The 13,397-nt window shown below is 41.1% G+C and overlaps 1 protein-coding gene across 1 annotated transcript; it reads right to left on the bottom strand.

The window, feature by feature from the left end:
* Positions 1-222: 222 nt before the first annotated feature.
* LOC309816897 (interferon-induced protein with tetratricopeptide repeats 2-like) lies at positions 223-1,866 on the bottom strand. Its single transcript, XM_082644733.1, is given in 5 exon segments — positions 223-509; positions 511-1,211; positions 1,214-1,364; positions 1,368-1,603; positions 1,606-1,866. Coding segments are annotated over 5 exon segments (1,422 nt in total). The 5' UTR covers positions 1,760-1,866; the 3' UTR covers positions 223-329.
* Positions 1,867-13,397: the final 11,531 nt, after the last annotated feature.

Genomic DNA, 13,397 nt, shown 5'->3' with positions numbered 1-13,397 from the left:
TTTATAGAAACATAGAAACAAACCCAAGACATCACCCCACAGAGGGAATGTCACAGTGCCAACTGATCCCAAGAGGTCAATTGGGAAATAGCCCCTTTACTGAGCCCCAGGACCTTCACCCAATCTAGTCCCCCTCCCAGAACTCTGTGAGCCATTCAAGTGTTAACACTTACCCAGCAGAGTTTCTCCTTAACCCTGATCCTGTACTGTGGCCAGGGCCTAAGTCCATGCCAATGCCATACCAGTTGTTAAATATTTTGAATACCAACTTGGTGGAAGGGTTTCAGCTCCCTTCCAGCAGTAGCCCTATGGGTACCACATTCCGATTCTTATTCCTCGCTTAAAGATGCTAAAGGGATGAGGTTTCCAGAGTCCAAAACCCTCTCAGAGTTTTTCTCTGCTGGCTGCATTTCTCCATTCAGTTCCTGAAGAAACGCCAAGAGATGCAAAGCCTTAGGATCTGCTCTGTTTTTTGAGAGGTTGATTTTGGCAAATTTTTGCAGTCTGTTTTACATTTTTTTCTCTCTCCTTTGACTCCTGGTTTATTTTCACACCTGTCATAAAATGGTGGATGGCCTTGTCTTCACACTTCATTTGATACAGCTGAAAGTTGCAATATCGCAGATGGAGCACTTGTTTGGCTACAGGAGGAAGCTCTTTGCTGAATTGTTTTTGAAAGTAATACTCTGCGTCTTCATACCGACATGCTTGTGAAGAGAGACAGGCGATACAGGAGCAGATATGGAAGAAATTTCCATTGCTCTCATCAGCTCTCTTTAAATGATCTAGAGCGTGTCCTATTAGTTCCTGTAACTTCTCTCTTTTCCCACCCATTTTCTGTATTTGAAGGACTTTGGCCCTATAGTAGCACCCAATGTGGCAATGCAGGTAGGTGTTGTTTGGCATGCATTTTAGAGCCTTTCTCAGGAGTTCTATAGCTTGGTCCAGGTCACCTTTTCTTCCATACAGCTTTGCTGCCCCACGAAGCACATCTGTTGCCAATGGAGCTTTCTCCAAAGCTTCTTTGACTGACCTCTCTCCTTCACCTTCTTTATTAATCTTTTGAAGTCTCAGGGCCAAGAGGACTTTGACATACTGGTTGTCAGGATTCAGCTGAATGGCTTGCCTCAAAGGGTCAACGGGATTCTGAGACGGTGGCCAGTTATCCAGACGGTAGCTCGCGATGGCCAGTCCAGAGGAGAATTCTGGGTCTTGGGTTTCTTTTCCAGAGCCTTCTCAAAACACACCTTGGCCCTTTCATTTTGGTTTCCTCCACACCTTAACCGTGTCCACCCTTCCTCACAATGCATCTCAGGACTCTCAATTCTGTAGAGGCTGGAATACTTCTGGCATACTTGTTTCACCTAGTCTACATAAACCTGAGCTTCTGAGAATCTTCCCAGGTGGTAGTAGACCCAGGTGTAGTTTCCCCAGGTGACCAGGCTTCTGATCTCTGCCTGGTCAGCGTGCTCTCGCTGGATGAACTCTTCAGCCTGCCGTAAGCATCCCAGGGCTGCCTCGTGCTGGCCTCTGCAGTGTTTTATGTAGGCCAATATGTTGCACATTGTGGCTTGGAATTCGCTGTTCTGAAACTCAGTCAGGTTACACTGTCTTCAAAATCATCCAAGGAATTTTCTCCCTCTACCAAGTTCCAGGTGAAATGGCATTTTAGTTGCCGTAGGCTGCTGTCCAAGGAGTTCTTTGTGGTCTCACTGTGGTGGGGGTGGGCGGAAACAGAAAGATGAACACTCTGAGACATAGCACAGATTCACCAGACAAGAAATGGGGAGCATGACAAATAGCATTCTCCTCCTAAAGGGTGTCAACCCCAGTCAAAAAAGAATATCCTATTGGGAGACTGGGATTGACACATATACACTATTGATACTATGTATAAAATAGACAACTGATGGGAACATACTGTATAGCACAGGGAACTCTACATAATGCACTGTGGTAACCTAAATGGGAGGGAAGTCCAAAAGGGAGGGGATATCTGTATGTGTCTGGCTGATTCATTTTGTTGTGCAGTAGAGGCTAACACAACATCGTAAAGCAACCATACTCCAATAAAAATTAATTTAAAAAAATTTTTTTAAAGGAATATCCTTTCCGGGCTTCCCTGGTGGCGCAGTGGTTGAGAGTCCGCCTGCCGATGCAGGGTACACGCGTTCGTGCCCCGGTCCGGGAGGATCCCACATACTGCGGAGCGGCTGGGTCCGTGAGCCATGGCTGCTGAGCCTGCGATTCCGGAGCCTGTGCTCCGCAAAGGGAGAGGCCACAACAGTGAGAGGCCCGCCTACTGGAAAAAAAAAAAAAGTGATGAAGGAAATGCTCTTTTGCAATGAGTTGAGAAAACAAGAAGTGAGGAGACAGTTCTTCTGAGTAGTTTCGCTGTAAAAGCAGGAACTTGGGTGGCTATAGCTGGAGATGGCTGAGGGGAGATTATGTTTGAAAGTGGGTGATATTAATGAATGTTTATGTGCTGATGAGAGTGCTGCAGTAGGGATGGAAAAACTGTGATACCAAAGAGCTGACAATTGCTGGAGAGAAGTCTTTAAGGAGGTGACATGGGATGTGAACTAGAACAAAATTATGATGCTGAACCGTTTTTTTTTAAAACACTAGGGATAATTCATCCAAACTATGGAAGGGAAGGCAGGCTGAAGGCATAGATTTAGGCAGGTAGAAGATTTGGTAGTGACACGTGAGGGTGGTTCTCTAAGTTTGCTTCTTGGGGAAGGTATACACCAAAATGTTAGCAATACTTTTTATCTTTATTTATTTCTCTGTGTTTCCTTCTCCTCTACCTCTAAGTTTTTGCTTCTGAGCATGCATTTCTGTAAACAAGAAATGTAGGCATTATGACTCCATGGAGTCAGGACTCGATAGTTTCCACTTGCCCCTTCAGATCCACTCTGCATCCTTCCCCAGCAGACTGTCACCGTCAGAGAGGGAGCTCCATGGTCTCTGGCTTCCCAGTGGGTTTGGCCAAAGGGAGACACAAGAGCTCAGAGGGAGGGAGTAGTATCCTTGTCGCTTCTGGGGCTTCCACCCTGCAGAACCTTCCTCTGCTGAAGCCCACAGGTGCTGTCAGTTGGCCTTCTGTTTACACTTCTTTTTTCAGGTTCCTATAACTTCTCCTTTCTCTTGGGGCTTGGGGCCCTAGTGTGTTATTAGCCCCAGGGTGTTACATCATCTCTTCTTATCTCTGAACCCAAACCACTTCTTATTCAACTTTCTTTAATTACTCAGCTTGAGTTCAACATCAGTTTCCTGCTAGGAACCTGATTTACACAGAAAAAGAAAGGAAACCTTAAAAACCAGGACTCAGGACCTGAGAACTAAGTGGCAGATGAAATTAACACATTCTTTTTGTGACCTTGTGTAAGTTGTTTAGCCTTTCTGAGCTTAGATTTCTTATATCTTTTGTGAGGATTAAATGAGATACATATAAAGTGCCTGTAACATTGCCTGGCACATGGAAAGCATCTGAAAATGTTATTTGTTAGTACTGTTATCATTATGGGCAACAACAAGCTACATTAATCAAGTGAGGCCATTCACAGGGATCATCTTACTTGATATTCACAACAGCCCCAGAAGGTAGGTGGTCAATAACCCCATTTTCAGAGGAGGAACTGAAAGAGCTAGTTTCTTACACAGTATCACACAGCAAATACATTGCCATTTCAGTCAACCAAATGTGTGTGTGTGTGTGTGTGTGTGTGTGTGTGTGTGTACAGGAAAAGAAACGTCATTGTTGAGCAATGCATTCTTGATTTCTGGGATGATGACAGAAGTCATAGCACCAGAAGCCTCTGCTAATAATAGCAGCAGCACCAAAGAAACGAAACCATTCTTCATCTCTGTGGGTTCTGAGAGAAAGAAAACTCCAAGAAAGTCGATCCTCAGGGAAGTCACCTCCCTTCCATCAGACATAGAAATGACAGTTCTTGCTGGGAGCCCCAGTCCCCATCCTGACCCATAGTCTCTTGTCACGGTCCAAGGATCAGGGGAAATTTTCTTCATCTTGCCAGATTTCAGTAGCATAAAAAGTATTGTTGTTTGAGTCAATGAATACAAGATCCAGGATGCTAAGGGAGAGACATCAGTCAAAAATGATTTTTTTTACAAATCCCTTTATTTCCTAATTAAGATACTATGAAGACATGATCTGCCCTTGTTAGCTGTCCAACACAGAGGTCTCTCTTTTTAACTTGTGGGCTGTTTTTGGGAACCGAGCAGAGCAGAGACTTGAGCATCCCCCTTTTAAGAGGACCCACACCAAAGGCTGCCTGGAATCAGGCACTGTGCACATATCCTATGTCCATGGATATGGTCCTTTCCCTCAAGGTCATCTGTCTCCTCTAATTATCCCCAGATGACTGACAATGACGACGTCCATATATGTCTCTCATTTTCATTTGGGTTTCCATTCTCTCTTCTCTAACAAAGACAATTCAAAGCAACAAGTGTGCAAATATTCTTACAGCAGAATGCAAGACCAGAGGCAATCCTTTGCTCTATTTTAGATTCTTGTTATGGTTTAATTAAATTATGTCTCATAGGAAGCATTGAAACATTTCAAATAACCAAAAAATACCCCAGAGGGTGTCTGTACTTTTGTCCAGGGGTCCCTGGCACACCATCAGCAGTTTCTACCATCTGGTGAGTCTCAAGGATCCCAGGAATGGTAATCACAGCTATAATAATGTTCTCTAGCAGAGATTGCTAATATTTTTAAAGGCCCAGGTAGTAACTATTTTCAGCATTGTGGGCAACACAGTCTCTGTCTCAACTCCTTAACTCTGCTGTTACAGTACAAAAGCAGTCATAGACAATACATGTTCCAGTAAGACATATTTATGAAAGCAACTGGCAGACTGTACTATAGTCCACGAGCTATAGGGTGTTAGTCCTTGCTCTATGGCCCGATACATTCTTCATATTCACAGAGCATCTTGAGGAAATGGCAAATAGTGTTATTCACTCTACCTCCTTTTACTTCAAATTTCTGTTATTTTAAAAATTTATTATTATTATTATTTTTTTTTGGTATTTTTCGGCTGCGCTGCACGACATACAGGATGGTTCCCTGACCAGGGATCGAACCTGAGCCTCTGCAGAGAAAGTGCGACATACTAACCACTAGCCCACCAGGGAACTCCCAAATTGCTGTAATTACAACAAATGACCTACAGGAATATCTCATTGAACATCCCAAACATACCATCTCCATCTATACATTGGTTAAATCTTTTGACTAAGTGATGAATAAAGTCCTGACAATTGTGGCCTGATCTTCTCCTTAGCAGCCTCCTCGCTGCTCCCCACTTTACAATATTTTTCCTAGCAGACTTCTTTCCTGGCTGTCAAAAATGTGATTTGATTGATACTTAGGTAAATTGGGGCAGACGTGGTTTCTTAAACAGGAAACAAAAAGCATTAACCATGGAAGAAGTCTTGGTGGCAAAACACTTGCTAGGGTTTACTAAAATATACAGAGTGCTGTGAAGATTTAAATGAAGAAGTGATCACATAAACTCCTCTGAAGCTTAAATGGTTAGAACACTTTGCTGCAGAAGCAGCTCTTGGATACTCACTGAAGGATGCTGGAATGTTATTGAGGTGGGAGCACTGCTGGAGACCTCCAAAGACTTACAAAGTAATACAAGAACAGTGAAGGCTTTGTTGGGCACCAGAGAGCATTCCATTTGATGGCATGTCGTTGTTTAGAGCTAGAGAGAAAAGTTGGAGGCAAATGTGGGAAGCCTTGAATCATCCATCAAAGGCCTTATAAGAGGATTGTCCTCTCTAGAATGGGTATTATGTTTAAGCCAAGATGAGCAGAAAGTTTCTTCTTGAGTATCAGCTCCCATGAATTGGTAGCTGATGTCTCCTCTGGTCACTGGAAGGAGTAGTGGTGTATTGATACATACATACATACATACATACATACATACATACATACATACATATATATATATATATATATATATAATAACAGCATGATTCCAGTGGTATATTTCTAGCATGACACAATAACCCAGCCAGATGTTTTCCTTTCCCCAGATTTCCGGGTATAGCTGACTCACCCCTGTCAATTCACCACAAACTGTACATGTCCAAATGCCTGAAGTCCAAAGCTCCAGATTTCTGCAGCTTCACGTGGGTTTCTGTGCTCATGGCCTCCTGAGTTCCCTCATCCCAGACTCCATGTTTATGGTGTTTGTTTTGACCTAGATGTGAAATTAACACCTCCGCACAGCACCCCTAAAATACCCATTCACACAGTGCAACAAACGATTTTGCATTTGTTGCCAAAAAAGAGCCAGGTCATCCAGCTTCCTCCCAGCTCTGAATCCCTTTTGTCAGAGGACACCCAGTCCCCACACCCCATCTCTCTCCTTCCTGTATCCAGGGACAAGATGTCCTCCCGCTCTGAACCCAGAAAATAAACCAGTTTATTTTTCTCAAAAAAAGAAAAAGAAAAAGAATACATGAAGAAAGGAAATAGAACCCCCCCCACACAAAAGGAATTGAGATGCCAGTTGCTACTTTAAAAAGGAAAAGTCAACTCATTCCACACTAAAATGCTAGTGGACTCCCAGTGTTCTAAGACTGTGGATAAATTTTCTTTGTGGTTTTCTGTATTTTCATAATTTTCTGAGTAGTCCTTTTCAAGAACTACAAAAGAAAAATGGTGTTTTTCAAGCACTCACTTCTGAAGGGGTTGTGGAAACCTTTGTGGGGAAAGAAGATGGACAGGCCACCACCGCCCAGCTCACAAGGGGCCAGTGAGTTGGCCAAGCCCGCCCCCTAGTGGGCAAATCTGACAGCGCCCTCCACTCCTCCAGGGTCCGTTAAAATTGTCCTTGCAGAAAAAGCTCCTTGACATCCGTCTTGACAATGATATTTTTGGATATGACACCAGAAGCACAAGCACTAAAAGAAAAAGTAAACAAATGAGACTACATCAGGACATGAACACTACATGACACTGTCCTTCTGTTGCTTTCTTTTCTCTTCCTTTTCTAATTTCAGTGTGTTCACTCTCCTGAAACACTCCTAAGGGTGAAGGCAGTGTGTGGAGCCATGCAGATTTCCCCAATCTGCCTAACACAGCGCCTTGCCCATGGTAACCACAGTACTCAATTGAAAAGCAGAACACTTCACCACAATTAAAGGTGACCCAGTGGGAGTCCCTGATCGCCAGGATTCCTAGCTGCTCTTCTGGGAGAAGCTGCTGGGTGAGTGGAGGCCTGAGTGGAGATGCTGAGATGCTGCCAGATACTGGACACCTCCTGACTGACAGGCCTGAGTTGGCTGAGAGAGACTGAGGGGAGAGAGGAGGGCCATACGACCACAAGTGTATGATGCAAATAGGATATGATAGCCTTAATAGGTTCTAATCCTGGAGATTTTGTCATTCGTTTGTTATCCACATCTATGCAAAGTAAATTCTTTTTATTGATCAATTTCACTAAATTATAACAAGTCTTACAAGTTCTTTTCATTGGCTTTGTAAAATAAGCTTGTTTTCAATGAGTTCCAGCAATGACAGGCTTTCAATAAATGTAACTGGATTCATACCCCTCCTGTCACCGGTGATTCCCAGGTCATTCCAGCCTGGAGTCAAAGCCGGCACCTCCATGAGAGAAACAGAAGAGAGAAGTAAAACCCTGTTTCTCTGGCTCCATTTCCACCCACAAGAGCCGAATCCAGCCCTGCCCTAGTCTACCCCCCACTCCCAAATATGTCTGGGAGCTCCATGGAATCTCCATGGGGTTTCTCCTTCCTGCTTCCCATGCCATGGTGACACTCCTGCCACTGCTCTCTCCAAAACCCAAGCTGAGCCTGGTGTCCTTGGCCAGGCCACCTGCTCCCCAATGAACTGGAAGAAAGGTTTGCCTTGATTCCCTGCATGTAGCTGGGTTACCACATATGGAAACTGTGGTGACAGAAGAGCTTTAGTGTACTTTTACCTACACAAGTAAGTGCCTAGGCCGGACAGAAAGGGAAGGCAGATCTAGAATGAAAACTACTCCCTTCCCTTTCACACTGAGTCATGTTCCTCACACCAAATCTGTGTTCCCATTTTCTCTTCCCTTACCTTAAAATCTATCCAAGACACTCCTAGTCATTTCTGCAAATGGCCCCCAGAAGGGCACCACCCCACACAGCGACACACCAGTAACAATTAACCCCTGAATGCCCCCAGTGGCATGGTGGAGTCAGACTCAGCTTAGTACCACTTAAGTTGTTAAGCCACAATCCTGCTTCTCTTACCTGGACGCACACACACTAATCATACACATCAGCCCACACACATACACACACAAGCACATACACATGTACACACACTGATTTATCTCCTATTTGAAATATTTCTATCTCCAGTCACTGTTTTTTATTTTATTTTATGTTTTTATACAGCAGGTTCTTATTAGTTATCCATTTTATACATATTAGTGTATACATGTTGATCCCAATCTCCCAATTCATCCCACCCCCACCCCACCCCCACTTTCCCCCCTTGCTGTCCATACGTTTGTTCTCTACATCTGTGTCTCAATTTCTGCCCTGCACACTGGTTCATCTGTACCATTTTCCTACGTTCCACATATATGTGTTAATATACAATATTTGTTTTTCTCTTTCTGACTTACTTCACACTGAATGACAGTCTCTAGATCCATCAATGTCTCTGCATATGACCCAATTTCATTACTTTTTATGGCTGAGTCATATTCCATTGTATATATGTACCATTTCTTCTTTATCCCTTCGTCTGTCAATGGGCATTTAGGTTGCTTCCATGACCTGGCTATTGTCAATAGTGCTGCAATGAACATGCGGGTGCATGTGTCTTTTTGAATTATGGTTTTCTCTGGGTATATGCCCAGTAGTAGGATTGCTGGGTCATATGGTAATTCTATTTTTAGTTTTTTAAGGAACCTCCATACAGTTCTCCATAGTGGCTATATCAATTTACATTCCCACCAACAGTGCAAGAGGGTTCCCTTTTCTCCACACCCTCTCCACCATTTGTCATTTGTAGATTTTCGGTTGATGCCCATTCTGACTGGTGTGAGGTGATACCTCATTCTAGTTTTGAGTTGCATTTCTGATAATTAGTGATGTTGAGCAGCTTTTCATGTGCTTCTTGGCCATCTGTATGTCTTGTTTGGAGAAATGTCTGTTTAGGTCTTCTGCCCATTTTTGGATTGGGTTGTTTGTTTTTTTAATATTGAGCTGCATGAGCTGTTTATATATTTTGGAGATTCATCTGTTGTCCATTGATTCGTCTGCAAATATTTTCTCCCATTCTGAGGGTTGTCTTTTCATCTTGTTTGTAGTTTCCTTTGCTGTGCAAACACTTTTAAGTTTCATTAGGTCCCATTTGTTTATTTTTGTTTTTTTCCCATTACTCTAGGAGGTGGATCAAAAAAGATCTTGCTGTGTTTTATGTCAAAGAGTGTTCTTCCTATGTTTTCCTCTAAGAGTTTTATAGTGTCCGGTCTTACATTTAGGTTTTTAATCCATTTTGAGTTTATTTTTTTGTGTAGTGTTAGGGAACGTTCTAATTTCATTCTTTTACATGTAGCTGTCCAGTTTTCCCAGCACCACTTATTGAAGAGGCTGTCCTTTCTCCATTGTATATCATTGCCCCCTTTGTCACAGATTAGTTGACCATGGGTGTGTGGGATTATCTCTGGGCTTTCTATCCTGTTCCACTGATCCATATTTCTGTTTTTGTGCCAGTACCATATTGTCTTGATTACTGTAGCTTTGTAGTATAGTCTGAAGTCAGAGAGTCTGATTCCTCCAGCTCCATTTTTTATCCTCAAGACCGCTTTGGCTATTCAGGGTCTTTTGTGTCTCCATACAAATCTTAAGATTTTTTGTTCTAGTTCTGTAAAAAATGCCATTGGTAATTTGACAGGGATTGCATTGAATCTGTAGATTGCTTTGGGTAGTAGAGTCATTTTCACAATATTGATTCTTCCAATCCAAGAACATGGTATATCTCTCCATCTGTTTGTATCATCTTTAATTTCTCTCATCAGTGTCTTATAGTTTTCTGCATACAGGTCTTTTGTCTCCCTAGGTAGGTTTATTCCTAGGTATTTTCTTCTTTTTGTTGCAGTGGTAAATGGGAGTGTTTCCTTAATTTCTCTTTCAGATTTTTCATCATTAGTGTATAAGAATACCAGAGATTTCTGTGCATTAATTTTGCATCCTGCAACTTTACCAAATTCATTGATTAGCTCTAGTAGTTTTCTGGTGACATCTTTAGGATTCTCTATGTATAGTATCATGTCATCTGCAAACAGTGACAGTTTTACTTCTTCTTTTCCAATTTGTATTCCTTTTATTTCTTTTTCTTCTCTGATTGCCATGGCTAGGAGTTCCAAAACTATGTTGAATAATAATGGTGAGCGTGGACAACCTTGTCTTGTTCCTGGTCTTAGGAATGCTTTCAGTTTTTCACCATTGAGAATGATGTTTGCTGTGGGTTTCTCATATATGGCCTTTATTATATTGAGGTATGTTCCCTTCATGCCCACCTTCTGGAAAGTTTTTTATCATAAATGGGTGTTGAATTTTATCAAAAGCTTTTTCTGCATCTATTGAGATGATGATATGGTTTTTCTTCTTCAATTTGTTAATATGGTCTATCACATTGATTGATTTGCATATATTGAAGAATCCTTGCATCCCTTGGATAAATCCCACTTGATCGTGGTGTATGATCCTTTTAATGTGTTGTTGGATTCTGTTTGCTAGTATTTTGTTGAGGATTTTTGCATCTATATTCATCAGTGATATTGGTCTGTAATTTTCTTTCTTTGTAGTATCTTTGTCTGGTTTTAGTATCAGAGTGATGGTGGCATCATAGAATGAGTTTGGGAGTCTTTCCTCTGCAATTTTTTGGAAGAGTTTGAGAAGGATGGGTGTTAGCTCTCCTCTAAATGTTTGATAGAATTCACCTTTGAAGCCATCTGGTCCTGGACTTTTGTTTGTTGGAAGATTTTTAATCACAGTTTCAATTTCATTACATGTGAATGGTCTGTTCATAGTTTCTATTACTTCCTGGTTCAGTCTTGGAAGGTTATACCCCTCTAAGAATTTGTCCATTTCTTCCAGGTTGTCCACTTTATTGCCATAGAGTTGCTTGTAGTAGTCTCTTAGGATGCTTTGTATTTCTGCAGTGTCCACTGTAACTTCTTTTTCATTTCTAATTTTATTGTTCTGGGTCCTCTCCCTCTTTTTCTTGATGAGTCTAGCTAATGGTTTTATCAATTTTGTTTATCTTCTCAAAGAACCAGCTTTTGTTTTATTGATCTTTGCTATTGTTTTCTTTGTTTCTATTTCATTTATTTCTGCTCTGATCTTTATGATTTCTTTCCTTCTACTAACTTTGGGTTTTGTTTGTTCTTCTTTCTCTAGTTCGTTTAGGTGTAAGCTTCGATTGTTTATTTGAGCTGTTTGTTGTTTCTTTAGGTAGGGTTGTATTGCTGTAAACTTCCCTCTTAGAACTGCTTTTGCTGCATCCCATAGGTTTTGGATCGTCGTGTTTTGTCCTTTGTCTCTAGGTAGGTTTTGAATTCCTCTTTGATTTCTTCAGTGATCTCTTGGTTATTTAGTAACATACTGTTTACCCTCCATGTGCTTGTGTTTTTCATGGTTTTTTCCCTGTAATTGATTTCTAATCTCATAGCATTGTGGTCAGAAAAGATGACTTCAATTTTCTTAAATTTACTGAGGCTTGATTTGTGACCCAAGATGTGATCTATCCTGTAGAATATTCCGTGTGCACTTGAGAAGAAAGTGTAATCTGCTGTTTTGGGATGGAATGTCCTATAAATATCAATTAAATCTATCTGGTCTATTGTGTCATTTAAAGCTTGTGTTTCCTTCTTAATTTTCTGTTTGCATGATCTGTCCATTGGTGTAAGTGAGGTGTTAAAGTCCCCCACTATTATTGTGTTACTGTCGATTTCCTCTTTTATAGCTGTTAGCATTTGCCTTATGTATTGAGGTGCTCCTATGTTGGGTGCCTATATATTTGTAACTGTTATATCTTCTTCTTGGATTGATCCCTTGATCATTATGTAGTGTCCTTCCTGTCTCTTGTAACATTCTTTATTTTAAAGTCTATTTTATCTGATATGAGTATTGCTACCCTGGCTTTCTTTTGATTTCTGTTTGCATGAAATATCTTTTTCCATCCCCTCACTTTCAGTCTGTGTGTGTCCCTAGGTCTGAAATGGGTCTCTTGTAGTCAGCATATATATGAGTCTTGTTTTTGTATCCATTCAGTGAGCCTGTGTCTTTTGGTTGGAGCATTTAATCCATTCACGTTTAAGGTAATTATAGATATGTATGATCCTATTACCATTTTCTTGTTTTGGGTTTGTTTTTGTAGGTCCTTTTCTTCTCTTGTGTTTCCCACTAAGAGAGGTTCCTATAGCATTTATTATAGAGCTGGTTTGGTAGTGCTGAATTCTTTTAGCTTTTGCTTGTCTGTAAAGATTTTGATTTCTTCATCATCTCTGAATGAGATCCTTGCCAGGTAGAGTAATCTTGGTTGTAGGTTCTTCCCTTTCATCACTTTAAATATGTCATGCCACTCCCTTCTGGCTTGTAGAGTTTCTGCTGAGAAATCAGCTGTTAACCTTATGGGGGTTTCCTTGTATGTTATTTTTTGTTTTTCCCTTGCTGCTTTCAATAATTTTTCCTTGTCTTTAATTTTTGCCAATTTGATTACTATGTGTCTGGGTGTATTTCTCCTTGTGTTTATCCTGTATGGGACTCTCTGTGCTTCCTGGACTTGGGTGGCTCTTTCCTTTCCTATGTTAGGGAAGTTTTCAACTACAATCTCTTCAAATATTTTCTCTGGTCCTTTCTCTCTCTCTTCTCCTTCTGGGAGCCCTATGATGTGAATGTTGTTGTATTTAATGTTGTCCCAGAGGTTTCTTAGACTGTCTTCCTTTTCATTCTTTTTTCTTTTTTCTGTTCCATGGCAGTGAATTCCACCATTCTGTCTTCCAGGTCACTTATCCATTCTTCTGCCTCAGTTATTCTGCTATTGATTCCTTCTAGTGTATTTTTCATTTCAGGTATTGTACTGTTCATCTCTGTTTGTTTGTTCTTTAATTCTTCTAGGTCTTTGTTAAACATTTCTTGCATCTTTTCAATCTTTGCCTCCATTCTTTTTCCAAGGTCCCTGATCATCTTCACTATCATTATTCTGAATTCTTTTTCTGGAAGGTTGTCTATCTCCACTTCATTTAGTTGTTTTTCTTGGGTTTTATCTTGTTTCTTCATCTGGTACATAGCCCTCTGCCTTTTCATCTTGTCTGTCTTTCTGTGAATGTGGTTTTTGT

Source organism: Mesoplodon mirus (assembly GCF_964341445.2).
Source record: "Mesoplodon mirus genome assembly, chromosome: 2".
NCBI classification, from domain to species: domain Eukaryota; kingdom Metazoa; phylum Chordata; class Mammalia; order Artiodactyla; family Ziphiidae; genus Mesoplodon; species Mesoplodon mirus.
This window is presented reverse-complemented; position numbering and strand designations above follow the sequence as displayed.